Raw genomic sequence first — 27,864 nt, forward strand, 5'->3', positions numbered from 1 at the left:
TTAAAAGTTTATCGTGGCTGCCGGTGGCTCGGTCAGCATGTGTAATCTCACAGCATGGCGGACTCATACCCTAGATACCTCCCTCCTTCCAGACACATGAAAATCAGGTGGAGAAGTGTAGTCTGTAAAATGTATGAATGCGACAGCCAACTTCTGTATCAGAGACTTGAGATATGTATGTATGTGTGAGTGAGAGATAGTACCATAGCCTTCAAATCACTAGGGCCATGGACAAGTATTTTCAAGTAAATGAAAGAATGCACAAAGTCATTCTTCTACTCTAGTTCACAGCTTTCACAGAGCGATATGATGGTTTACTGAGTTAGCCGTTCCGTGTGCTCTGTGGGTGAAGAGGACTGCTGCAGTGTGGACGGTGTAAGCTGCGGCTCTGCCAGCAGGGGTCGCTGTCGGCAATGGAGAAACAGAGAGGAGAAGAGACTGGGCCTGGCCTGGGAATGTTCTGCTCGCTTCCCATTCTTCCTATGCAGACAGACACACAACATGGCGGACTAGAATAGTCGGCTGACGCGCCCGGATACAGCGGATAAACTGTGGGATTTACCGTCCAGTGAGGCAAAGAAAGAACCAACCGACGAGACGACACACACCGGCGATTTACTGGGATTTTTGGGGGGGTTGCCTGCTTAATCTGGATTCCGCAGGAAAAAAAACTGACTGCGAAGTGTTGGCTGTGTGTCCCAGGTTGTGCTTCCCTCCTCTGCTATCACCCAGAGCCCCCCCCTCACCACCACCAACCCCGCTCACACTCTCGGTTCTTGGGGTGTGGAGACAGGGGCCGGGGTTGAAAAACGTGGAAGAGAAAAAAGCGGATAAATACCCACTTGGCCTCGCTTTCTCCCCTCTGTGCGCTACAGGAGTTGTGGTGAGTTTTTCTTGTTTTTGTTGCGCAAAGCCGAATCACACTTGTTACAATGTCGCTGTGTCCAAGCATGTTTCCTCTTGCTGTAGCAATTGTATCACCCACAAACAAACACTTCGTTCCCCTCGTTTATTCTCACGGGATCCTTTTATCACGCCAGAGACGAAGCGAGGTATGTACGAGGAAGCAGCGCCGAGTTCAATAGTTGTAACGCTTGAACATTTCAAAAGTAGCTCGGAGGCAGGGAGGGTGATTTCTTTTTTTTCTTTCTCTTTTTTTTTTTTTTTTTTGGCGAAGGGGGCTCTCAATGGGGAAAAAAAAGAAAGAAAAAGGGGAGCTTAAAAGATGAGCGCGACAACATACAAGTCAGAACTCAGCTTGTTGTGCCAACACGGATGCTGTTGCGCTGGCACAGGAACAAAGAGGGGGTCTCTGGACTGCCTCACTGGAAAGTGCACTGTATTGATCAATGCTTTGTTATTACACGTTCAGAGAGGGAGGGGTGCAGGCTGGGTTCGGGGCGCGGGGGGGCGCTTCACGAGACCCACAACAGGAATTGGGTCGCCCTAACATTAACATGTATCCTCTGTCAAATCACAGCGGCTGCTTTGTGCTTCTTCTCCTCAGCTGGCTGAAATTAAGCCTCCCTCCTTCACAACCTCTCCCAAAGTTTTTGTAATGATTAATATTCACGTCTTTTTTTCTCGGTTTTGGGTGTAACCAGGCATAGCATTTGAGTTGAGTGGGTGCTGGGGATGTTTTTTTTTTTTGTTTTTTTTTAATGAATTACTTGGATTTGATTTGTGTGATAAGTTATGAATGGGGCCCCTTCTATGAAAAGGCATGTTTTTCATGAGAAATGGTGGCAGTGGGATAAAGATTCTTGGCTAAATCGATTCATTGCACCAGGAAAGTAGCCCGAATGCTTATAAAGTCAGAGCAGAGTGAAGCATCATCAGGCTGCTGAGGCATGGCAGAGCCTGGATTGTGACATCTGTTTAAAAAAAAAAAAAAAAAAAAACTCCTCTGTGTCTGCTTGGAGCTGCACTCCTCACATCTGGTTCGATTCAGTGAACTGCAGCACACATACTGCCTCACCATTCCTCACTTTCTGTGCTTCCTCACATCAGCTTCACCGAGGTCGTCATGTCGTATTACTACCATCCGAGTGCAAAAAGAGAAGAACCCTCTGCGCAGTCTCCAACCTGCGCTACTCCTCTTTCAGGCCTACCTTGACCTCTGCTTGTTGTCAGGCTTGAACACGTCTGCCTCTTTTCCCCTAAAAAAAAGAAAAAAAAGCTGTTGCACCATCTCCTGTTGTCAGGCTGCACCATCTCATCAAACCGAACTGCGGAAGAGAGAGACAGAAAGAAAGAAAGAAAGTGCACCTTGGCCATATGACAGAGAAAAGCAGAGCTGTTATCATCTTGTTCTATATCTCCTGCGAGCTATTTTAAGAAAACAGTTATTTCTGACTTGGGAAGCCGAAAGGGGTTTAAGCTAAGGGGAGCTTGAGCGATCTTCACACTACATTTTTGGTGATTGGCCTAGTTTCTAAAAATAAGAGCAAGTATAGCTTGAAATTGCCCTTCTGGATCTTTACATGAAGTTTCGATGGGTGGATTGCCTCAGTGTTGGGAAATTTCACAATTTTTCAGGGCTCTGACACAATATTATGAGTTGGCTCTCAGGGTGGGGCCGGAGGTATATTTTTGTTTCCACCTGTAGGCCTGCGTGTTTTTCACTGTGGAAGAGCGCTGTAATTCAGCCTCTGACAGGATAAACACCGCCGCGTTTAGAGGATCATGAAGGATTTTATGGGTCCTGATTGCCGCTTTATGTTTTCTGTCATTCGGCCTCGATGTCGCTTCTCTCACCGCACGGGAAGTGAACCCGTGTATTTACTTAGGATTGGTGAATCTTTGCTGAGCAGAGGGTCTTCATCCAGAGTCGTTCAGCTCTGCTTTTTATTCCTGGAGCCGCAGCGTGGCGATTATTAGATCTCTTTCAAGTCATTCAGCAAATTGCTGCTGTGTGTCCTTTAGCCGTGGGATGATTGATGTCCATCGCAACCACGAGGAATCTGGAAAAAATGTTTCTTGTTAGTGGATTTGGATTTGTGATGTTTTTCTGTTCAACAGCTACTGTAGATGTGAGATGAGTTGATTTAGATCTTGCAAGTTTACTTTTGATCCAGGTCAGTGGGAATCTACTGTCCCCTTCCTTTGCGTCTTCACTAGAGAGTTAAGTTTAGGATACATTTGCTTTTTGCTCTAAATTGTTGGGATAATGGCTCTTTCCTGCAGGACAGCTGGGTTTGGCACGGCCTGCATATAATCTCATGTTCAGCAATACATCTGTTAATGTGTCCACAGTGCGCTGTTTAGTCGGTTTATAATGTTTTTTGTTTTTTTTTCTCCATTCTGTCATGGTAAAATATGTCCTTCCATTAAGAGACTTTGATTCACTTTCTCTAAACAATGCCCTCGCAGTCAAGGCCAGTCTCGGGTTGGATTTGAAAACTTAGAGCCATAGTTTTAAATATTTATATTTGCCCTTGGCATCGGTCAGCGAGCAAGGCCTTTTTTTTTTTTTTTTTTTGCCCTGATTTGCAAATAAAAGATACAAAAATCCAGTAAATAAGCCGTAGATAATCTTTCAGCCTTTAAATGGATGTGGGGTAAGTGAGGTTTTGGAGCACTGTCAAGACATTGCTCTGAAGTCAAGTCTCTGATTGTCTTGTTGATGGCTTTCTTATCTCTCTGAGGAAAAGGAGGGGATGAGTTTGGTGGGATGGTCACCTCCGATATAAGCGCTGTCACTTTGGCCTCTTGTTGCTACAAAACTTAAACAGATGCAGCAGAAAGTAAAACAAGTATTGGAAGCAACAAGTTGTTGCTGCTTGTCGAGCTTTATATCATTTTATTTATTTTTTTTGTCTCGGTGGGGTAAAAGCAGCAGTGGAATGGATTGGAAAACATTTGCTCTTCTAAATGCCGAGTAAACATTCCCCCTTTTTCCTGCTACAGTACTTGTCAGTTATAAGGTATTTGCAAACTTAGATATTTCTTCATTTTCTTGTGCGTAATATGCAGGTGTACTTGTGACGGAGTGAGATCCGGTTCGGTTTGAGAACATCCCAAAGGTTTGTCAACTACTACTGCTGACCGAACCACCCGGCACCGTACAAAACGGTGATTAGAACAAACTGCACCAGTACAGAAGCGGATTCAAAATGTAAAGTGCTCACAGAACAAAGTTACTTTGGAATATTGCTCTGTAACAAAAGTGCTGTGTAGCAGGCATCCATTTTAGTGATGGGCAGAGGAACCTCATTTCATACAATATGTCGTCTTCTGAAAGGGGAAAAAATGGTGACTATCTAAAAGAAAGCAGTGTTTGCTCAAACTTTTGCGTTGTTGAAAGTAAGCATGTGTGATAGAGGAGAACTCAGCGACTGTATTTGTCGCTCTGTTACACACACACAGATGTGTTCATTCTGTTTTAGGGATTTCTAACTGGCCCAATTCGTCTATACATAGTATCTCAGAGATATGTCAGCTCTGATTTTTTTTTTTTTTGTTTGTTTCAAACCCAGTGGTCGAAATTTGCTCCCCCAATGTGAATTTGTGCTTCACTAGCATTTTCAAAACAGGACCTCTGCATTGGCCTCGCAGAGAGGCCGGATTCTGTTGAGATTCGCAGGGATCCATCAGGTCTAACCACTAAAATTTAGTTTAACTCCCCAACCCGAACGTTTCACAATCAGCCAGCAGTCAAGATGTACAGCAAATAGCCGGCTGCTTTTGCATTTTTATGAGGGATCTAGTCAGGTTTTCCCACGCAGTGATTCACCCCCCCCTCCCTCTCACACACTCCTCCCTTATTAAAACACACACACCAGATCAGTGCACGATCTTGCATGGGAAGACTTCTTGTTAGATCATGCTGTTATCAACTAGATTTACTGACTTTCACATATTTTTGTTTTTCAGACCTCAGTCGGCTTTCTTTTCTTTCTAATTAGCCTGACAAATATGCTTGCTTTGCTTAAAAGTCCACAGTTTACAACACAATACTCTTCGTTCATGAACAATAATTCCTCCCCCCCAAAAAAAGGATTAAAAAAATTGCCTGAATTAAAATTCAAGCCAGGAGCCGCCTGCCTCAGAGAATACGTGCAGAAGATCACCGATCTGAAGGTGGCGTTCGGTGCCAGCTCTCAGGGCTTTGTAGTTTTTGAATCTTAAGGCCACTCACACATTTCGTTCATGAGCAGAAATGTATTGAGGTCCGATGTCCGGCCTAACTGCATGCTGCATCTAGAGATCCGTTATGCTGCTCGAGTTTCAAAGGGCAGAAGTGATAGTGAATCAAGTTTCAATGTGGCCCTTGAGTCGTCCATTTGGCCCCACATTGCACTTGAAGGTCACAGTGGCTTTTGTGGGGAGGCCATGCTTTGCGCCTCTAGATCCTCTCTTGTGTCCAATGTGGGAAAGCCTGAGAGGCCCCTGGCATCCTCTGTGAGAAACCCCAGCACGCAGCAGACACAGAGCAGAGCTGCCACTTTCACCCATTGAAACAGGCAAGTTTTCTTAATCCTTCCAGGCTGATGGACCCAGATCATCATTACAGGCTTAATAACGGGCACAGCGGTCACTGTTGCCCTTGTGATTAGCCGGCATAGTAATCCCATGCTTCTCTTCGTCTTTTCATCAACTCACCATCTCATGAATGAAGCCAACAAGAACACAAACCACACAAGCAGGGAGTAGTATTCCTCAGAAAAGGAAGTCCAGAGGATTGTGGCTGTTGTATGTGGCACTGGGGACGTATAATCTGTGGTCTGTTTCGGCGCGAGAGTCCTAGCAGCCCTGAGTCGGGCCTACTTCAGCCTCCTGTGAAGAGAAGCATTCACAGTGTTCCTGTTGCCCCAGACCCCCTCCCTCTGAAGACATAGAAACAGTTTTAATATGCCATGAATGGAGACAGACAGACAAGCATTATCCAGCACTGCAGCAGCTAGTGAAGCAGGATGTCTCGTAAGAAAAGCCAGAGGAAAATATTCCTTTGCATGAATGGTAAAATCCCCTTGAACCCACAACTATTGGTGTCATATCGCTGAGGCCTGTGGTCACTGTGTCTGTTGGGTTACTCACTCACTTGCCACGGGTTGTCCTCGTGAAAATTTAGAATGCAATGTATCGTCCAATTTGTATATAAGTGCCGTCTTTTAAAGAGTGTGGCAAAACACAGAGGTTCTTTCCGCTTTAGTGGTTTTAATCTTTGGCCACATTGTCTTTGGGTGTCTGCCAAATTTAGTCTAAATAGAACACAGTAAACTCATTCATGATCGGCAATGACAGAAGGTTCTTTTGTAATGCTTCAGTGCTTTAATCCTCCCCCAAAAAATCACGTTAACATGCGTTCGAAGCTGTTTGATACCTACATGTGAGTACAGGAAAACTGTTGTAACAGCCATGAGCCGAGGCTCATAGATAAATGCAAAGGCATCGCTGAAATCAACAGAGTTGAGCGAGAACTCGCCATATTAAATAACAACCTCGCGCTGATCTTATGTCTTGGCCTTTTGGTTGTCATGGAGATATAATTGGCCTTCCTTTATGTTCTACCTATGAGTGTTCCTTTCACTGTGTCAATGAAATGGGACGGGAACAGCCCAGCCCACACAACTGTGCGATTGCACTCCAGTAAGGCAGAGGAGCATCTACATTAGTTAGCTGAGCTCATTAAGCTCATTAAGCTCAGAGTTCGGCACAGCGGCGCTATTGCAACACATTTATTTAAAAAAAGAAAAAAATGTTTTCATGTCCAATATGCTGTCTTGTTTGACTAAAGTGCTGCTGCTTGCTGTGTCTTATTTACCCATTTTACGTTTATTTTGCATTTTTATTTGTCACCGAAAAACACTTGGTAGCATGTTCAGGTTGAAATTTTTTTTAAGGATGCTTGTCTGATGATTACTAAGCTCCAGACAGCAATGCCCAGTCTCAAAAAAAAAAAAAGGAAGAAAAATCTAATAAAGACCTAAATCATCATCATATGATAGTCAGTGGTTTTGAGATTGGCTGGTAATTTGGACTGCAAACAAAAACCAGAATTCTTTCAGAACTCAAAATCTTGTCCCCTGGCAACAGATTGTGCAAAGTTTGATGCAAATATCTATTTATGGAGATTGTTTAGAGATAGGTCAATGAAGCTCAACGGTGTATTTGCATGTTTCAAATGAAAATTTTATTTATTTGTTTTTTAATGGCAAAAATGTGAAACTTTTCGAGGGAGAAATAGCACTCTAAATTTTAACTCATTAGTATGGAATCGCACCCCCATATATACTATAATTCGGGTTTTACACCACAAGTAGCTTTTTAAAAGGTGGGTACATCGACTTAAACAAGCCTTTTGAATCCTTTCCCATTGTTTGGAGTAGCTCATCTACCATCAGTGTTCTGGGGGCTGCTGTGCATTCAGAACTGGTCCGGTAACTACCACCACCCCACAGGGTACAAGCATGTAACTATGACAACACAAAGGGACGACATTACATTGTATTCTACTGGCTGTGTTGAACCACAGTTCCTTAACGGCACAACTTTTTGATGTAATCACACTAGCTTGTTGCTTTTGAGTGGACCAGAGACTGTGGGACAAACTCACAGCTTTCTTCGTATAAAGGCCCATTTATTTGCATTGTTAGCTCTATAACACAATTTAGGATCTATGAGCAGGTGCCGTGCATGATCTACTCACTTCATACTTGTTCTGCCCCAAAACACGCTAACAAAGCTCCAAGCCTTTTTAAAATCTTAATAGACACTGAACAACTTCTACACCAACACGTTTTTTCGTGCGTGTGTGTAGTTGTCGTGCTATTGTCGGTGTGGCTGTGTGACTGGACCATCTTATGACTTGTGTTTAAGTTTGACGGCACGCAGTCAGATTAATCTGAGAGGGATTGTTGGGTCAATTGTCATGGCTGGTCATGCTGAAAACCAATTGGCTGATGAGTCGATGCATTTCTAATGTTGACCAGAAAGAATCTGGTATATGATGATATATTTATTGTGATCTTTATTCTGGGTATTGTCATACTACTAAAGTTAGTTCTGTTGGAATAGAAAGAAACCAGTCGAATATTTCATTTCCATCAGAAAGAACGAACCCATCGTGTCAAGTCTGTCATGTTTGTTATTTACTTACATCAGTTAAACAATTGATTTTATCTTTGTGTGTGTGCTGCATGTCACATTCTTAAGAAAACGGTGAGTTTTGCACTCATGCCATGGGACAGCTCAGTCCTAGAAGTATTTTCTGTAACAGACTGTCTCTAAGTGCTCCTCCTTGTCTGAAAAATATTCACATGGCTGCACAGCACAAACCCAACATCAGGAGAGGCTGAGCTGCATGACTACCTCTTGAGTACATTCATTCACCATTAGATAGGCTTGTGCATGTTCCCTCTGCAGGGAATAGCGCGATTAAACTGTTAGATATTTACTCTTTTAATATGTGGTTGCATCAACGTGCCGAGTAGGTAACTGAAGTGGAAGAAGTTCGACTAAGTGAGAAGTCCTTTTATGGATGAAATCTATAAACCTGAGATCAGTGAAAGGGGGATAGTGAGGTGTTTCTTTGTTCTTTAAGAAGATTTTAGTAAACATTTTTTCTTGTGAGGGTGTGTAAAATGCTTCAGGCCAAGATTAAAACAGATAGCAGCTAACGGTGCACCAATCACTTGCCTGGTGATCAGAATCGACAGATATTTCGAGCTTAACCGGCTATTACCAGTAGTTGGCAGCTCAGGCTTAGAGAAACCAGCCTCGTCACTTTGATCATGTGTTTGATGATCTGTGGGCGTTTATTTACTTGTTGCATTTATTTATTCATTTGCTTTTCATTCGAAATGCGTGCGCTGAAGGCAGACAATGGAACGATTCTACCAGAGAAAATGTAAGCAACGCCAATTAGTAGATGTTGCGTTGTTTTGTGGTTCTTGAGATTTCTCTTTAAAATAGTACAAACCAGCAGCTACGAATCGCAGCTATTGGAACATTATCAGAACTTGGTCCGAGAATGAAACATGTAATTTACATAACATGTAATGTCCTGCTTATTAAAATAAGTGCTTAAACACCTGCTTAATTGAACAGTGATAATTACTGCCAGCTGCATCCTACGTGAGTGTGAGTTACACAAATGCAGAGACAGTACGAAACCTCAAAGTGGCACAAATAGAAGCACTTGCCCAGTACCTCTTAAATTAAAGATGTTTTACCCCAAACACATAAATCAGCAGCAAAATATTGCATGCATTTATACACACACACACACACACACACACACACACACACACACACACACACTGGAAGATGACAGGCTCTCACTAGGCCAAAACACATTAAGATGCATCTCTGGTGAGTTGTCCTTTGGATGGCAGACGATCTCTTAATAAAATACTCTCTGGTCCATGCGGCATATGTGAAACGAATTTTAGCTGCAGGACAATTTTTATATATATTTTTTACACCAGCACAGTGACGAAAAATCCAGCCTCGATTGATGGATAGTTGGCTGAAAATGATGAGTAATGCCTCATAATGGAAAGGTCACTCAGAAAAGCTCGTTGACGATAATACCCATCAGCGAGCTCTGTCCATCACATCAAATTTATCTCAACAGCATATAATGCTAATTTAATGAGCAGAAGGAGAGTAGAGGTAGGCAGTTAGAGGTCGAAATGCGGGTTGGACATTTCTATATGATCAGACGGGAGACAAAGGAAGAGCTAGCTCTCAAAGCATATCATGACGTGATTAAATATGTTTCGTTTGGATTAAAAGTTGGTCTCAACAGTCAAGACTGACAGAAAATTGATACCAATGCCAAGAAGTGCCAAGACACTTTGAATTGCCTTGAGAGGACATTTGTTGTAATTTGGCGCTATATAAATAAAATCGAATTGAAGTAGTATTTGGACGAACTAAGACTAGGTACTTGGTTTCCAAGTCCACATGCATAAACTAATTGGGACTCTGCAGATACCCTCTATGCACCATTTTTGTTTTGGTTCAGCTGTGCAGCAGCTTCATGTTTGAGCTTGTAATGGATCCACAACACTTAGTAGAAGGGTGGCAATGCTCCCACAAAGGGTTCCCTCAAAACAAGCGTCCGGGTTGTTCTCCTGCTCCCCTTTCCTGTTTCTCTTGTGTGTTATCTTTTCTGACTTGAGACATACCCCTCTATTTCTTTGAACAAGATGCCAAAGAGTTTCCCCAAAAGGCTGACATTTGCAAGGCAAAATTCTGTCTTGCCGAAAGATTAACTATACAAAGATATTTGAATTGTTTGATTTTAGTTTCCCATTTTTTTGAGGGATTGAATGGTTTTCTGGAAGCAGGCAGTTGTTTGCTAAGCAGATGCACAGATGGGTGACGGTGAGGGAGGAGGAGAAGCAGTTGGATTTGTAGGTTAATAGCATCCCCATTGACCACATAGCTCACTCAACATGCCCAATTGCTGGCTGCAGTCAAAGCAAAACTGTCCCGCACTAAAACCAAACCGTAAGTAGCACCACGAATGAGCTGCATTTAAAACATCAGAGCGTTGGCAACTGACACCATGAGGGCTTTTAGCGCCCAATGTATCCTTTGCCCACTGATGCAGTAATCCGTGATGTAAAGCATCAGTCCACATGTGGCAGCGCGTAGTGTTTGGCTCAGTCCAGTGCTGAAGCCGCTGAAGTATCACTGTAAGCAAAGGCCATCAGACTGAATTATGCCAGGGTTAGGACCCTGGGATTAGATCCAGGGATTATCACAGCTCAGTTAGCCTCTGGGATTATACAAACAACTGACACTTAGCCAGACAGACCACCCGAGCTTTCATCAGACTCACCTCAAGTCTGTCCTGCTCTCGCTCATCCACGTATCCGTGGTTGAATAGTTGAAAAAATGCACTGTTACTGCAGGAGTTTAAGTGTGACACTAATTCTATTTTCATCTTGCTCGGAGCAATGAGTGTTCAGTGTCGATAGCTGGTTGATGCACATTTTATGATCTCACAAGCACAAATCTGGATGTGCTGTGAAATTAACATTAAAATGATATATAGATTTTATTATTATAATTATATCTAACATTAAAATACTGCTATGATGGCTGCAAAACAACTCCAGTTACTCATTTTGTTATTGTTTAACTGCTGTTTTCATGGACTCATTCATTCGGACCGTTGAATTCCTCGTCTTATGATGTATTACTCCCAACGAAAGTCAACTAACAGTTATAATAAACCGCTTAAATTTTAGGGGACTTGTTAAAGAATCTGTGTATGATCATGTGTTTACATACAGTTGTTGATCCTGACATTAGTTTCTGAGAATCAGGATGCAAAGATCGGGTAAAAAAAATGGATTAAAGAACAGGAACATAATAAGGGCCTCTGGATTTCCTTAAATGTCTTATGCTTGTTTCTGTTGGTTTCTATAGGACCACACTGTGCGAATGACTGATTGATTCCAGCTTCGCTTCCTCAGGTAAACAATATCAAAAGAACAAGTGCAATATTCTGAAAGTATTTGTTTTTGTAGACGAGGGTAAAAGACTTTAAAATGCAAGGTTGATTTTACAGCACGTAAACCATCATTTCCGTAGTGTTTTAGGCTGATTTTGACGACTGTTCTTTGTTTTTGTTTTTTCTTGCCTCTTTTTCTACCTCCATATAGGGCAGAATGGGTGTGTGTCCCCTGCTCCTGCTGCTTGGTTTAGCCCTCGGGGCCACAGCCCAGGATCAAGCCCCCATCACAAGTAAAAAAAATAAATAAATTTTAAAACTGCATCCTCTTAAACTCCTTTACTTCATCACCTTTTTATACAGACAAATGACCAAGTTTCATCTTCTTTACAAGGTCCTCCAAATGTCACAGCCAAACCCACAGACCCTCCTGCTGCACCCTTCCTGAATGACACGGTCCCACCACCAACCTCCCCCAGCCCACTCACAACACTTCCCACAGTTGTTGTGCCGACAACAGTAAAAACGACAACAACAACAACAACAACAACAGCTTCCACCACAGCGCCAAGCTCGGACGGTGATAAGGATGCCCAACCATCTGGTCCCAATTCCACTGTGCGAGTGTTGCCAGTTCCTCCTCCTCCTGCAGCTCCCACCGATGCTCCTGAGGTACCACCAAACACTGAGCCCCCTCCTTCTCCCACCCTGGCTGAGGAGGAGGATCAGGACAAGGCCACAACCTCAGCTTCAGACACCCCAACTGTAGAGAGTAACACTAATGGTTATATGGATCACGAGACCACCACAGAACCAAAGGAGGAGTTCCCTTCAGACAGCCCCCCACATGGTGAGTGCTGCTGCACATGTGGGCCTCTTCTTATTTTATTTCTTTGTACAAAGACCATTTCTCAAGTATGGATTTCGTGTGAAGATACATTAAAGATGATTCCAAATTATTACTTTAAGACATAACTATGTTTTAACCATTATTCCATGAATAGGTTACAGGTTTCATACAAAACCTCAGGGTAGTTAAAGCCTGTCTGGAAAACAGTTTGTAGCCAGCTTGTTGAATTGGCAAGGGGACTGTCAGTGTAAGAGCTCACTCTGGCTGTTCAGTGTAGCGAATGAGTCCACGAGAAGAGAAGTGGCAGTGACGGCAGAAAGCAAACGGCCAACTTTACATGTCACACACAATAGCTTCTCATTTGTCATGTTTTAATCCTACGAAAAAATGCAACACAGTTCCCAACATGATCATGAGAAGCGGAGAAACCGAAGACTAACTGATAGATATGATAAACAGAGATCAGGGGCCTGTACTACACAACATGTTCAACATGTGCAGGTTATCTTCTGGTTATCTGGCTTAACTAGACACTTGCTATCAACCTTATGAGTCAACTCTGGTCCCCCCATCAATCAATGAGCAGATCAATTTTACTGCCATGTCACTAAATGTTTTAAATGTTTATTAAATCGAATAAAGAACAAATATGAAATTGATTCAAACCAGTTGCAGGGCTTATTGTAGCTATCTTAGTTGATTTACCCTCATCCGGCTGTAAAATGCTTAGTAAAGAGGGTTTTAGTTCAGTAAATTCAATATGTTTTTGAAGCATTTGAAGATGGATGTGGACATAAATAGGTCTATGAATGTACAGACGTACTTTGATGCAATTTGTTGGGCTGTTATCCCAATACACATACCTGCTCCTATTCAAGTCAGGTATCCAGCTTAAGTTGCCATGGCGATACATACCACTACCACCTTCTGCACTGGGGAGCTTTGTCTTTTTCCACAGGTGCAGATTGTACGCTTCTGATTTGGAAGTCATCTTTGTGGTGTGTCCAGGCGCTCTTTTGTTTGCTCAGACATTCGCAACGCCAGGAGACACAACAGGATGTTCATCATTTCTCACTGGTTCTTCCAACGGCTCGAAACGTAGAGCCTCAGAAGCTCAGAATGACACGAGGGAATATGTGAAGCTGTGATCAAAAAGCTTAGATTAATTTTTATATTGATGGGAAAAACTCTCACTTGCAAAGCTGTTGGCATCGCCGTCAAGTCTTTCTCGACATGTTCTTTCTGAATGTCAGAAGTTAACATTCACTGAAGTTGTTTGGTCGTTTACATAAGCATGGCAAATAATTAAGGCAGTGCTTTGATCCATATCATTCTGATCTGTGGCAAAGCCGCAGTGCCTGGTAGGTACCGACTAATTAATTTATCTCGGGCATGTGTGCTTTGCTTCAGGTTCACAATTTAAATCATAGCCAAGTAGTTTGATTCAGGTAGATGGGATGCATACGGACGGAGGGGGTTCTTAATGGTGTGTTCCTCCTGAATTCTTTTTCGTATGTGTTTTTAGAGCCTCCTTTATGTCATCCGGTTGCCTGAGATCAATTTTATGTGCGAGAGCCAACAATAAGAAGTATATACAGGCAGCATAGGTGATAAAAATGTTGACATAAAAAGTTTGGGTGGGGTTTCGTGTTATTCTTGTGGGAAGGCAGCAGAAATGGCTAAAAAGAGTAGGTGAGAGATACAAGCAAGCTCTCTGGTCAAGAGTCACCCTTTAATATTTTAGGTAGTTGAACATTTTTCTGCTTTTAGTCTCCATTGTGGCAGTGCTGGAAATATCCTGATGGGACATACCTGCATTTGACCAGTCATCCACAAGAATCAGAATACAGGCCACATTAGATGACCCCCACACTGCAAAATGTTTTATTTAAAAGGGTTTTCTTCTACTGGAGGGGCCTCAAGTTGAGGTCAGGTATATACTGGAGCAAGTCCAAGATGAAATTAAAATTAAATGGGGAAAAAAAACTGTATTTATCCCAAAGGGAAGTTATATAATGTGCACATTGTTCCAAACAAGGATCTTGTGGTAATACACATTGACATCATGCACATAACCTCTAAGATGTATTAAATAAAAAGCTTGTATATTCAGCATCAGCATTCGGCTTCAACACCAAACCTGTGGAAAATATTTTAAATTTCAAACGCTATGGAGTTTTATTTTTCAACAGCCTGGAATGTCCTCCACAGAGAAACACGACACCTCCCATCCTTTTCTTTTGCATTAATTATTCACAATACATGATTAGGGAGGAATACTCAAATCACTAGCATATGCCAACGATTGATGTGGAAAGATGTTTTTATTATGGAATGTAATAACATTGCATATGTTTTGAATCATCTTGCAAGACTTCAAATGCTAGCCCCAGTAACACTTGCAGAGTGTATTTGAGGACGTTGCAGAGGTTCATTTATGCATCAACTTACTGTATAGACTGCCTATTATATAACGCGATCACTGTTGGTTCATACGTGTGATGTAATCGCTCCATTGTCTCCGTCTGGACATCCTTGAGTCTGGACGTGGAGAGCTGCGAGCCGCTCTAAATGGCATTAGACCCGTCGAGGCTGGGTCAGTACCACATGACACCCACGGCCTGTTGTGCTGCCGCTCTTTTCAATGTACATATTGTCCCAGTGAGAACACTGAAAAGTCCTGGGAATTGTGTGTGTAAATGCAACGTTACTGGGCAGCGTTCCAAAATCTTTCTCCCAGAAAGTGCTTATAGAGCAAGAAGTCAAGTGACGCATTCTTTGCAGCATACTTTTGTAATGTGAAGAACTTTCTTGAATTTTATCCATGGAACAGCTGATTTTTGGCTTTCTATTGTCACCACCAACGTGCAGTTTTCTGGAAAAATCTGTTCTTTTGTTGCCCACTAATGAGTCTTATTGAACAGTCATCGGCACACAAACAGCAGGCGGTTTTTGTACACCAAACTCCGCTTGTTGTTCGGGTAAATCTCATGTCTTTTGTTCCAACTGTTGCAGTGAAAGGTCACCAGGAAGACCAACCGGTTGCCTTCACCCAGTTTACTCACGCACACAGTGGAAATGTATACAAATTGGTCAGCCATTGTTATCGACAGGGGGCATCATGAAGAATAGATAACTTGGCTTGTGTAATGTCTAATTTGTAATGGAAAGCCTATGTGACTGCGGTCCATCCCCACCAGTCACAAACAAAACTGCGGAGCTGCAATTCTGTCAGGCTTTCAGACGTGCTGAAAGCATTTAACATCCTAAGGCCTAAATGTTTCAGTGTTGTATGCCATCTCACCGTCTCTGTCGTCAACTTGGGTGTAACTAGTCGCTGAGGCAAAAGGTTGACCGTCTCGGTTAAAATGTTATTTATCTGCTCGCTCCGTTTGACGACCTGTTGAACTCTGCATTTGCGTGTCTTTTTGGTGTTTCTTTTCCTTTTTTCTTCTTGAAACGAATGAAATATTAACACGGATGCCAGTTATTGAACAGAAAGATACAGGCTGGTGTTGAAAGAAGCTGAGGACACCTTCATAACTTATGAGAGACTTTGTTTTCTGTGAATGGAAATTGATTTTAAAAATGTTTACAAAGACATTTATGTGGGGTGTTTTTTTTTTTTGTGTGTTGTTTTTTTTTTTTTGGTGCTCATCTGAAAAAAAACATCTACATCAGTTTTTCAGACAGGTTGTTTTACTTGTTTCCTAGAGTTGGATAGAAAGATTGTTAATCCTGGCAGAAGATGAATGTACAGTTGAATCGGTCCAAGGGTTACAAACCACCTGCCAGCTCTCCCAAAGCTCACTAATTAACACTTTATATTTAGTCTGTTTAATGTTTACAATTGCCTTTTTTTTTCTTTCTGGATGCTGGACTTGAAGAAGTGACCAATAAACAAAACCTACGTGTTGCTGTACAGGCAGCGTGGCGTCAATAAAGTCTCTATGCAGACATCTCGGTATCCCCTCCAGGCAGTTATTTCGGGTTAACAAATGAAGGTGAAAAGAGCCATGACTGCAATTTCAGTGGTCAGCAGCACAAAAACACCTCTTGGTTAGAGCCACCACAGCAAATGTATGGTGTCCTTTGGCCTCGTTTTCCCCAAAAAATAAGGTTTTAAAAGCTTTTATTCTCCCAACATTACACTTCTACTATTCAAAGTTATGTTAACGTCCATTATTACAAATACATGTGTTGGCTTGGTCTAATTTTTAAACTAATTGTCGTTTTTCCTCATTTTCGTTTTTGTCTCCAACGTAGACGAGTCTGATGACATGCCAATCATAGCCGTGATGGTGGCCCTGTCATCCCTGCTGGTCATCATCTTCATCGTCATCATCCTCTACATGCTCAGGTTGGTGGCATAACGCCGATGATCTCCAGGCGACGGAGACCTGCGTTACTGTGTGTTTGCGTGCAGGCGGTGACAAAGTGTTTTTCAGTGTGTTAATATGCACTTTGATCTCTGACAGATTTAAGAAGTACAAGCAGGCAGGGAGCCATTCAACCTCCTTCAGACTGTCCAATGGCAGATCAGATGAAACAGGTAGACCAACCAGACATGCAGGAGAATGGTTGCTTGTGTGTTTATGCGCGCTTTGCATTTGTCAGCAGATGCAACATGCTGAATACTCGATTTAATTGTTTTGGGACCTATAGGCAGATGTTTACAGCCAACTCCAGCAGACTTGTTGCACTTCATTTTTAATTTTTTTTCCCGATAAGCCTCTATTGCTTTTGCCTCCCCAACTGATAACATTTCACTGTCTGACTGTTTGCAGTGTTTTGTTTGTTGCGATTACCTAATCAGCAGAGCTGCAATTGGCTCCCTTATGTTACATTGTGAACTCACATCGCCCTCTGCTGGGCATTATAAATACAGCAAGTGAAAAATGAAGTCAGTGTAACATGCTGTAAGACAGTACCAATCATGTTCTTACCCTGTATCCCATGTCTTTATCTCCACCTGTCTGGCCCTTTCCGTTCCTCCACCCCCCTCCTCTGTCTTCACTTTTGCCTCCTCCCTTCCTGCTCGTTGGCACAGAACTCCAGAGTGTGCCACTATTGGCTCGTTCACCCAGCACAAACAGGAAGTACCCACCCCTTCCCGTAGACAAACTTGAGGAAGAAATGAACCGTCGCATGGCTGACGACAACAAGCTCTTCAGAGAGGAGTTTAATGTACGGCACACTCAAGCTGACATCCACTCATAACACACTGCAGCTCTTTATCCTAAATTAATGATTCAGAACTAAGGCCACTTACATATACCAGTTCCCAGGAGATGCTGGACTTACAGAATAAACATTCTTAATTGATTAAAAAGCACAGCCAAGTGCTAGTATGTGGAAGGAGAATAACCATCCGAAGAGATTAAAAAGGTTGTTGCAAAAGCTGATACCTCAGTAGGTCTGTACCAGTAAATTAATATTTTTTAGAATATAGTAGCATTAAAAACACAAAATCCACTTTAAAATCTATTGAAATGAACACAGAAATTCGGTGAATGTTGCCGAGTTAAGGAAAGATCATATTTCAGTGGTGTAGGCCTACAGCGGACCAAAAGAATAACCATGAGTGCACAAACCAGGAAGAACTTTCAGGATGTTATAACACATATCGGACATCTCACCTCATTGTACTCAGGATAATAATCTTATTGCTGCTTTTCACTCACATAAAATACATTTTTTGGGGATTTCTATTGACACAGCTGGCAGATATATGAAGCCCATAATAAAGAAAGATATGTGTAGAGTGTAAGTGACGTTCATCTGTCTGTTTTTTCTTTGTTTAGGCACTGCCAGTCTGCCCCATCCAGGCTTCATGTGACGCTGCTTCCAAAGAGGAGAATAAAGAAAAGAACAGATATGTCAACATCCTGCCATGTAAGTGACAGGTTCTTATTTTCCAATTCAAGCTTTTAGAACTATTTGTCTACACCAGTGTTTCCCAACCCTGGTCCTCAAGGCACACTGCCCTGCATGTTTTCCATGTTTCCCTGCTCCAGCACACCTGATTCAAATAATTGGGTCAGGTCTTAAAGCTCTCCAGAAGGCTGAGGACGACCCATGCATTTGAATCAGGTGTGCTGGAGCAGGGAAACATGGAAAACATGCAGGGCAGTGTGCCTTGAGGACCAGGGTTGGGAAACACTGGTCTACACAGTTGTATTCAACCTCAGTCAACAGTTGGAGTTAGTTTACTGGTCTATAATTTCCCTAGGATGGGAAAAATGTATAAGATCATGTGCTGGAGTTGGAATTAGTTTAGCTTCATTGTGGTGTGTGCTCTTCGTGTTCCTTTGCTGTGGCTTTGCTTTTCATTACGTCCCCTGTCGTCTCGTTCTCAGATGATCACTCCAGGGTGCATCTCTCATCTCTGGAGGGAGTCCCAGACTCTGACTTCATCAATGCCTCCTTTATAAATGTTTGTACAGCATCTTTTCTTTATAAGGAGCAATTCTGCTCTTGATATTATAGTTGTGATTGGCTCTTGCCACTGTCACCCTAATGTCTCTTTCTGGTCTCTTTTGACTGCAGGGGTACCAAGAGAAGAATAAGTTTATTGCAGCTCAAGGTGAGCTTGGCACCTAGATTGAAGCAACATCAAACTTTGCTGTTGTTCTCTAATAAGCCTTCTTATTAATACTCTTGGTTGCTTGATTGTTCTTGCTCTCTCAGGGCCAAAGGAGGAGACGGTAAATGACTACTGGCGGATGATCTGGGAGCAGAATACAGCCACCATCGTCATGGTGACCAATCTGAAGGAGAGAAAAGAGGTAAGAGAGTTGGAGCTGAAAGGACAATGATGCTGCTTCCATTAAGACCCTAAAAGACTTTCCTCAACATATCAAAAGCTACATTATTAAAATTTGTATTAAATTTACATATACAGTTGAGATGAAGGTGCACTTTTTAAATGTACTGAAAATCCTCGTGCAAGGGCCAGGGCAGGGATGAAAGGCCACTTATTCATCCTATCAAAGATTCAGAATTTAATTTTCATTTCCTCATAAAAGAGAAGCTGTTAACTTGTGTGCCGTGTCTCAAATCGATCTGTTTTTTTTTTGTTTTTTTTTTTAGTGTAAGTGTGCGCAGTACTGGCCGGACCAGGGCTGCTGGACGTATGGGAACATTCGCGTCTCTGTAGAGGACACAGTGGTTCTGGTGGACTACACTATTCGCAAGTTCTGCATCCAACAGGTACCATGAACATCTTATTTGTTTGGAGTAAAAAAATCACTGTTACAGAATTCTGATTAAGCAAAAGGGTTCATGCTTATAGTGCCCCTTACCTTGTGCGTTATGCCTTACTTATATATTGTCCTATCTCAAATTTCAAATAGCTACCTCTACCTGAATGACCAAATGCTGTCACTGCAGTGATGAAATCATTTATGTCATATACCCCACGTCTTAAAACAGCGCATTGTTGCTTGTTCTGTGATTTTTTTTTTTTTTTATTTTTATTTTTTTATTTATTTATTTTTTTTTTAAATTTTTATTCATTTTTTGGATTGTTTGTATCCAGGTGGGAGATGTGTCTGGGAAGAAGCCTCAAAGGCTGATCACACAGTTCCACTTTACCAGCTGGCCAGACTTCGGGGTGCCCTTCACTCCCATTGGCATGCTTAAGTTCCTTAAGAAAGTCAAGACTTTCAACCCACAGTATGCCGGAGCCATTGTTGTCCACTGCAGGTAAGTGTCTCTCTCTTTGTTGCCTTCTTTATTTTCGTTATGTGTTCGTCTGCATGTCCCGTATAACTTACACATTTCTGTCTGTCAGTGCCGGTGTGGGAAGGACGGGTACCTTTATAGTTATCGACGCCATGTTAGACATGATGAATTCAGAGAGGAAGGTGGACGTGTTTGGCTTTGTCACCAGGATAAGAGCCCAACGCTGTCAAATGGTGCAGACAGATGTGAGTCCTGTGTTGACTTATTCCCCATGCCACATATTAATCATGAAAGATTAGAAATATTAACAGTACCACAGAGCCACGCAGTAACATAAATCAGCAGGCATCTGAGAGTTATTCCTGTTTTCTCTTCCACAGATGCAGTACGTTTTCATCTTCCAGGCCTTGTTAGAGCACTACTTGTATGGCGACACAGAGCTCGAGGTGACCTCGCTGGAGTCCCACTTGGCTAAACTATATGCCCCTTCACCTGGAGCTGGCTGCAGTGGTCTAGAGGCCGAATTCAAGGTCTGTTTGGATGCTGTCACGCCTGTCTTATGAGCGCATGTTACTCCTTTTTTTTTTTTTTTTTTTTTTTTAACCTAATTTTAACTTCCAATGAACTCAACTGTGATCTCTAGAAACTTACATCTATCAAGATACAGAATGATAAGATGAGAACAGGCAACCTACCTGTCAACATGAAGAAAAACAGGGTGCTGCAGATCATTCCGTGTAAGTGATGCACTTTTTCACATATGGAGTGTAACTTTTCATATATGCAGGGATTAATGTCAATATACATGTGATATAATTCCATATGCCCCGATGTCAAAGCTCCTTTCAGTCAAGCCAAATGCTTCTGTGTTTCTGACAGATGAGTTCAACAGAGTAATCATTCCAGTCAAACGAGGAGAGGAGAACACAGACTACGTCAATGCCTCTTTCATCGATGTGAGTGTTGGGTGCGGAAAAGGATTGAAGCCTGGATTAGAGAGGATAATTGCATTTCATTAATGGGAGCCATTGATTAGCTGTTTTAAGTGCGCTTTTCTCCCTCCATGTTCATTTTGTGTCGCTCTCATCTCTCCGCCGGGGGATGTCACTCACTGTCCTCTCCTCCATCTGGTCACAGGGCTACCGTCAGAAGGACGCGTACATGGCGAGCCAGGGGCCCCTGCAGCACACCATAGAAGACTTCTGGAGGATGATCTGGGAGTGGAGAAGCTGCTCTATAGTAATGCTCACTGAGCTGGAAGAGAGAGGGCAGGTGTGTGTGTATGCACAAATACAAACAACCGTATTAGATATCCAATCAAAAAATGTATGAATAAGAGTGTGAACACTAGCTGCACGATATCATTTTTGTTAATAATATGAGCAAATTGATCTGATCTTCATCTACATGTATTCAGTGTCTGTAAATGTAAACCTCACCGACTTACCCATCATTGATATTGGAATTGGAGGTTATTTATAGCGAACATGGTGGATCCGGTGTCGGCATCTCTCTCTGCTCATGTAACCAATACGAGTAACCAATACTATTTTGACATTCAGATATGTGAGGTGCATACATAAAGAGGAAATTTCTCTAAATTTAGAACGCTGCTGACTTTGGAGAGTTCCTGGGTGTTTTGGAATGTTTTTTTTTTTGAGAATCGACTGTGTCCCTCTTGTGTCCATTAGGAAAAGTGTGCTCAGTATTGGCCAAGTGATGGAGCAGTGGTCTATGGGGACATCTCCATCGAGATTAAAAGGGAGGAGGAGAGTGAGAGTTACACGGTTCGTGACCTCCTGGTGACCAACAACAGGGTAAGAAAGCATTCGGTGAAACGAGCCACCTTTCACGAAGCGGTCTCGCTCTAATGTCACAAAGGCGACTCCCTCGTATTTATCAAACAGAGGCGATGTGGTGTCGTTCCTTTGTGTACTTTCATACTACACTTTGGTGTTGTGGGATCAGAGGTGTGACAATTAGCAGTGTCTTCTTTTTTTCTTTTTTTTTTAGCCCATAGTTTTTTTTTTTTCTCACCGGCTCTCCGTTACACACACACACACACACCATGCCACAGTTCTTCTTGAGTGAAAGGTTTAAGTAGATGTTGAACATGCAAACACTCCTGACGGTTAAACGGATTACATAACCATCTATTAATATTGTGGTTTCTAAGGCTGTACAGGCTTATTATGATTGCACTCACTTTAATCGTGTCGGCCCAGGAGAACAAGGCTCGAGCTGTGCGTCTGTTCCATTTCCACGGCTGGCCAGAGGTGGGCATCCCTACAGACGGTAAAGGCATGATCAACATAATTGCTGCAGTGCAGAAACAACAGCAGCAGTCTGGCAACCACCCCATCACCGTGCACTGCAGGTAGGACACACACACATATCCATTGCCTTTTACCTGTATAGAAAATGTTATGGGTCAAACAGCTCAGATGAATTTTTCTCCTTTTTTTTGCCATTTTAACTGCTACCAGAACCATCACTGTTCTTTTTTTCTCATAGCAAAGGCTGTAGTTTATGTGTTATTTCTGCAGACTGACTGCTCTGTAAGTATTTAAGCTAACTTCTTTGCGTGTGTGTGTGTGTGTGTGTGTGTGTGTGTGTGTGTGTGTGTGTGTGTGTGTGTGTGTGTGTGTATTTGCAGTGCTGGTGCCGGTCGGACTGGGACTTTCTGTGCTCTGAGTACAGTTCTGGAGAGGGTGAAGGCAGAGGGCATCCTGGATGTCTTCCAGACAGTGAAGAGCCTCAGACTGCAGAGACCCCACATGGTGCAGACACTGGTAAGGGCTCACCAAACCTAAAGCAGTCCTTAGTCATAAAGCGCAACAGGCAACAAGTTTATCTCTGTCAGAGACATGCGGAGAAAGTGAGATGTCTGCTTTCCTCTTTTAATCTAACACTAAGCAAGGGAGGGAAAGTGTATATTTTCCAAAATGTTAAACTATTCCTTTAAGGAATTTCTCAAGTTTTATTTACCAATGTGGGAGTGGGTTTAACGTGACTGAACTGTATGTTGTCAATACAGAGTTGTGGTGTACAGACAAGATACAGTAGTTTTATTCATATAAGACACATCATAGCTTTGTGATTGTACCGCTGTTTGTTTTATAAGCTCTAATCTACAGATCAGGGACTTAACAGCTGAGTGAGTCAGATTGGTGCTTTCAGCTGATGTGGCCGTTTCTTCCATCCCCTCCTCAGGAGCAGTACGAGTTCTGCTACAAAGTGGTCCAAGAGTATATTGACGCTTTTTCCGACTACGCCAACTTCAAGTAGGGACCTGCCACGGGAGGATGGATAACCACATACATTTCCCACAAGCATTAGCGCGTACCAGAACACAACCATACATTGTCATGCAGAGAGCGTTCCCAGTCTGGTGGATCTCTCAGAGAGACTTGTCGTTGGTTGATCTTTGGATGGGATGAACTGCCTGCAGGAAAAGGGAACAGAGGTCAACGCCCGAAGGACGGGGCAGAGCAGTTGGACAGAGAATAACTGAGATGCCTTCTTGAATATTTTGTAATGATGTTAATACACCCATTTTACCTTTATTTGCTTTACATCTTCACCCCCAATATGTATATATACTTACTGTGTTGCATTTTATTACTTTGGTTTTCGACACAGTTTTCAGTTTGGCTGCATTTTTTGAGTGGCACCTGTAATGTATTTTATTGGTATATAAAGATATATAAAAAAATATTAACATATATATCTATATATAGATCTATATCTATAGATCTATATATATCTATATAGATATATGAATATAAATCAAATGTTTTGGTGGCTAATGTGCTACATCAAGAGTCATGGGGATGATGTTTGGATTTTTTTTGTAACTTTTTAGGGACAGAGACTTAAAAGATATTTTTGACTTTGCCTGAGCCTCGCTGTAGCGACGTGTGTCTGGTAGCAGAAGTGTGCTGTTTTTCTTCCGCCATTCATGCACGTTCACACAGTTAAAGCCGTTTTTCTCGACACAAAGTTGGTTCCATCTTCTTGGCAAAAAAAAAAAAAAAAAAACATTTTTCACGACTTTCACGTTTTTTTCTTCATTTCAGCTCTTCGAAGATCTCTGCGATGTAGCCCACAGTCTCAGGTTTCCACACACACACAAAGCCCCCACACTAAATATCAGGAGGATTTAGATGTACGTGTGAGTGTGTGCGTGTTTGAACTGAAGTACAAGCTGGCAGAGAAGACTTGTGTGTCTTCTTTCCGTGACGTGCTTCGCTCATATAGCACATGTGGTTCTGGAGTTTGAGTTTGTTGTGTTTAGACGTATAGAAGAAGGAAGCGATTTAACTGCGCAGGGATCAGTAATGAACACATTTTTGGACCACAACAGGAGTTTGGGAATACTGAAAATGCATAAAAATAGATATTTGTGATCCATAAAGTTAGGGAATACGAAGCCTCTCTGAAATAAGCTTTTTTTTCTCTCATCATTTGAAAGTCTCAGTATACAGTATCAGCAGCTTGTCTCAATGAGCCAGACCACAAACACTGTTGCGTCACCGGAAGCAGCAACTCCCAAACACTCAGCAGGTTTTTCTTGTTAACAGAGATACACCAGTGTTTCTTTAGTGAATTTCTCCCCTATATAGGTTTTCTTTGAGTTTGGTTGGGATTAACTCTCCTGTTTTATATATTGGCATCACGTCACTACACCTGTCACTCCTTTAGAAAACGCTGTCCTTTTATGTCCCACCATGAATTCTAAGGCTGAAGAATGTTTCCCTTTATTCAGATGCTTTTTCCTCAAAATATGATACATTGTTACTTTCATAGGGGAGGCGGCCCACGCCACGTAAGCTCTGATTTTTATTTTATTTTTTTCAATTTATCCGGATGTCCTGTCGGGATATTTGAACTACAGTTATGCTTATTCCAGCCCAGGTCACTAATGAAAGATAAATGATGTCAGTTAACTGCAGGGTTGTTCCTAATTTCGGCTCAGGAAATGACTGAAGCTGGCATTGTTTAAATTTATCAATTGAACAGCTTCAACTTGAGTTTTTCTTCATGAGCGGTTTTAGCTCCCACCAAAGCGAAGGCATTCAGACGATACATGTCGGCGAGATTTTGATCGACCTCATAGCCATGATACAGGAAATGACTTCTTTTAGGAATGTTAAAGCCAGTTCAATCCTTATTTATGTAGACTTTAAATGAATGAAAACAGCCCCGCTCTTGTGCACAATCTACACTACACTAACACTCCCATATTTATAAACCTTTATTAAAGGAATGAGCACAATCAAATGTATTTATTGTGGCCGTCATTTAAGAGCACATGCTGAAATTTTGAGAGCGGGCGATAGCATCCAGGTGATTGTTTGAACACTCATGCACTATTTGCACCCAAAGCAAAGCTCTTAAAGCTTAAAAGAGCAGAACCAAATGAGAGTTGAAGTCAGAATGATGATATGGTCTTGGATTTAGAATATGGAAGCTGCGTTTTAACTCTTCAAAAGCTCCTTCAGGGCTCAAAGCTGCGGCTTAAACCTCCCGTTAGGCCCCTACATGGGCTGAAAGTAGCAGATATTATTTGACCACTCACTGAAACTGTTAGCTGTTTGTGCATCCTCATCTTCATGTCAGGTCTTCTTTCTTTCCAAAGCATCACAAGTGCCCGCACTCCTAGTTAAGTGCCATCATCGTCTTCCTTCATTGGCATCGCCGCTGACTGGGTCTTTATTTGATGGAGGAGGAGATGCTTTGCTGTTCCAGCTGTGCTTAAGTTACATGAGGTTTTTTTTTTTTTTTTTGTGCGTGTTTGGATCATGTGATCACAATGTCTCACTACAGTTGTATAGCCAAACATGACACTTTGCCAACCCACAAGAAGCTCTACTGCTATTTAAGCTAAAAAAAAAAAAGGAAAGAAAAGAAAAAAAAGTGCCTCACTGGTATGTTTTCAAAACAAATGAATTCTCCAAACTTTATCTTCAGTATGTGGTGGCACCGTTGTCGTCCTTTTCTTTTTCTTCAGCTCGCATGCGTTTCCACAGCAATCACTTGCAGACCAATGACAAATCCTTTTTGTGCGAGGGGAATCCAATGGGCCAAAACCAAGACTGGGTCAGTCATCCTTTCCTTCACATTTCCTTTAGTTGCATATGTGTGGATCTCTTTTATTGTGCAGCTCCCACTGACACCGAGGCTGCTTTGTAATTAATTAGATATTAAGGCAGTGGCCTCGTTTCATTCCATATCAATTGAAAGTGGGACCATGACAAGTAATCAGTTGTGGCTTCCTAAATTTCAAGCAAAAATTATTGAGCAAAAAAAAAGATGTATAGATTTTTTTGTTTCCTCCTAACAAACATTCCCCACCCCCATGGAAACCATGTCCCCTTTATTCTGATAGTTTTGTCCCAGTGGAGCATTTTGAATGCTCTGAAAATATACAAATACATCTCCATGTGTACAGAGGGAAGATTTATGAAAACTAAAGTCCAACATCTATGTTTTTGCCACCTTTGTTTGCCCTAAATGTCGCTCAACTCCATTCACTGTTGTCCATTTATTTCTTTATTTCACTTTGTCTTCGGACCGTTTTCCTCAGTGGTCAACACCCACTACTCCCTTTTGTACATAATGTAAGGTTATTTATATTTCATTCCTGCCTGCAGCCTTGCTTATTTTATTTTATTTCTGCCCCATTTTTCTTTTCTTTCTTATTTTTTAAAAAAAAGATGTATATTGAACTGTATCGGGACCATTTTTGAAATGTATTGGATGTTTGTTTTTTTATTATTATTATTATATTTTGGCCATTTTAAATTTGGTATAATTGTCTTAAGTAAATCCTCTCTTTTTTTTCCCCAAGTTTGTTTCTTGTGTTTTTGTTATTCAACATTTTGAATATATGTGTATATAATTATATATATGATGAAATTATATATAATTATATAATGCCAAATGGCCTTTCTAAGCAAGATGCTGTTCAAATGTAATAAAGTGCTTGAGATTTTAACATTTGTCTGTATTTATTGTCTTTAGATATAACTTCAGTCACAAAATGGCAGTTCTGTCACAAAGGATCTACCGACAGTAAAAGAGATTCAAGCTTGTCTAAACTGATGATAAGCTTGATGTAATTCAGACAAATATTTGCTCATTTGGAGAGCTAATCACGTGTGTTTGTTTTTTTTTTAAACTCATTATTCTGAGAAAACTTGAAATGGGACAAGCACAGATGCACTACTAGATTCCAATTAGGGAAATGCTTTTGTACATGTTCTACAAATATATAACCAGTGCAGAAGTGGAATCGCAATATTTGACGATGATGTTGCACGTTTTCCTGATTATCTGGTGCAGTCCATGTTATTCTGTAGTTGCAATTCCCTAGACTTAGGTGAGTGCTTTAATATGTGAATTTTTCGCACAATGAAAGGCTAATTAAACGTACGATTTATGATTAAATCAATGGTATTAACACCTAAATAGACATACATATTATATTGGAGGATCCTAGGAAGTGGGAAGCTTTGGGACCCCCAAAACCTGTTACTCATCAGTTTGTGTTAACTGCAGTGTGTCTGTGTCTAATGACAAAACTAAAGAACAAAGATGCTTTTTTTTCTTTTTTTTCTTATTAAAATTAATTTTCAAACGTAGATAATTGTGAGTCAGGCTGAGGGGACAGGAAGAGAGAAAAAGAATGATGAAAAAGATGCAGAAAGGCAACAAGGAACGGTGACCAGGATTGTCTGGCCTGTCACTCCAGAGCAGAAACATGCAGCTCCGAAGCCAGAGATACCAACATGGAGAGAATAAGCACAGAGCGCTGTAAGGGAGAGAGGCAAGCAATGTCCATGACATGCAATAAGGACATCTAAATAGTTGGAGATGGGAAAGAAGAGATTTGAAAGGGACTACCACAGTG

At 41.7% G+C, this 27,864-nt stretch overlaps 1 protein-coding gene across 1 annotated transcript; it reads left to right on the forward strand.

The window, feature by feature from the left end:
• Window positions 1-28: 28 nt before the first annotated feature.
• ptpra (protein tyrosine phosphatase receptor type A) lies at window positions 29-26,934 on the forward strand. Its single transcript, XM_075460438.1, has 22 exons — window positions 29-883; window positions 11,389-11,435; window positions 11,625-11,706; window positions 11,808-12,263; window positions 16,530-16,623; window positions 16,742-16,815; window positions 17,314-17,450; window positions 18,068-18,158; window positions 18,623-18,699; window positions 18,813-18,849; window positions 18,954-19,051; window positions 19,356-19,475; window positions 19,804-19,970; window positions 20,059-20,194; window positions 20,330-20,479; window positions 20,593-20,686; window positions 20,829-20,905; window positions 21,087-21,221; window positions 21,641-21,766; window positions 22,175-22,326; window positions 22,606-22,741; window positions 23,163-26,934. Exons 3-22 carry the CDS (start codon window positions 11,631-11,633, stop codon window positions 23,235-23,237), a joined length of 2,508 nt encoding a protein of 835 aa, XP_075316553.1. The 5' UTR covers window positions 29-883; window positions 11,389-11,435; window positions 11,625-11,630; the 3' UTR covers window positions 23,238-26,934.
• The last annotated feature ends 930 nt before the right edge of the window (window positions 26,935-27,864 follow it).

This window comes from Odontesthes bonariensis, chromosome 3, assembly GCF_027942865.1.
Source record: "Odontesthes bonariensis isolate fOdoBon6 chromosome 3, fOdoBon6.hap1, whole genome shotgun sequence".
NCBI lineage: Eukaryota > Metazoa > Chordata > Actinopteri > Atheriniformes > Atherinopsidae > Odontesthes > Odontesthes bonariensis.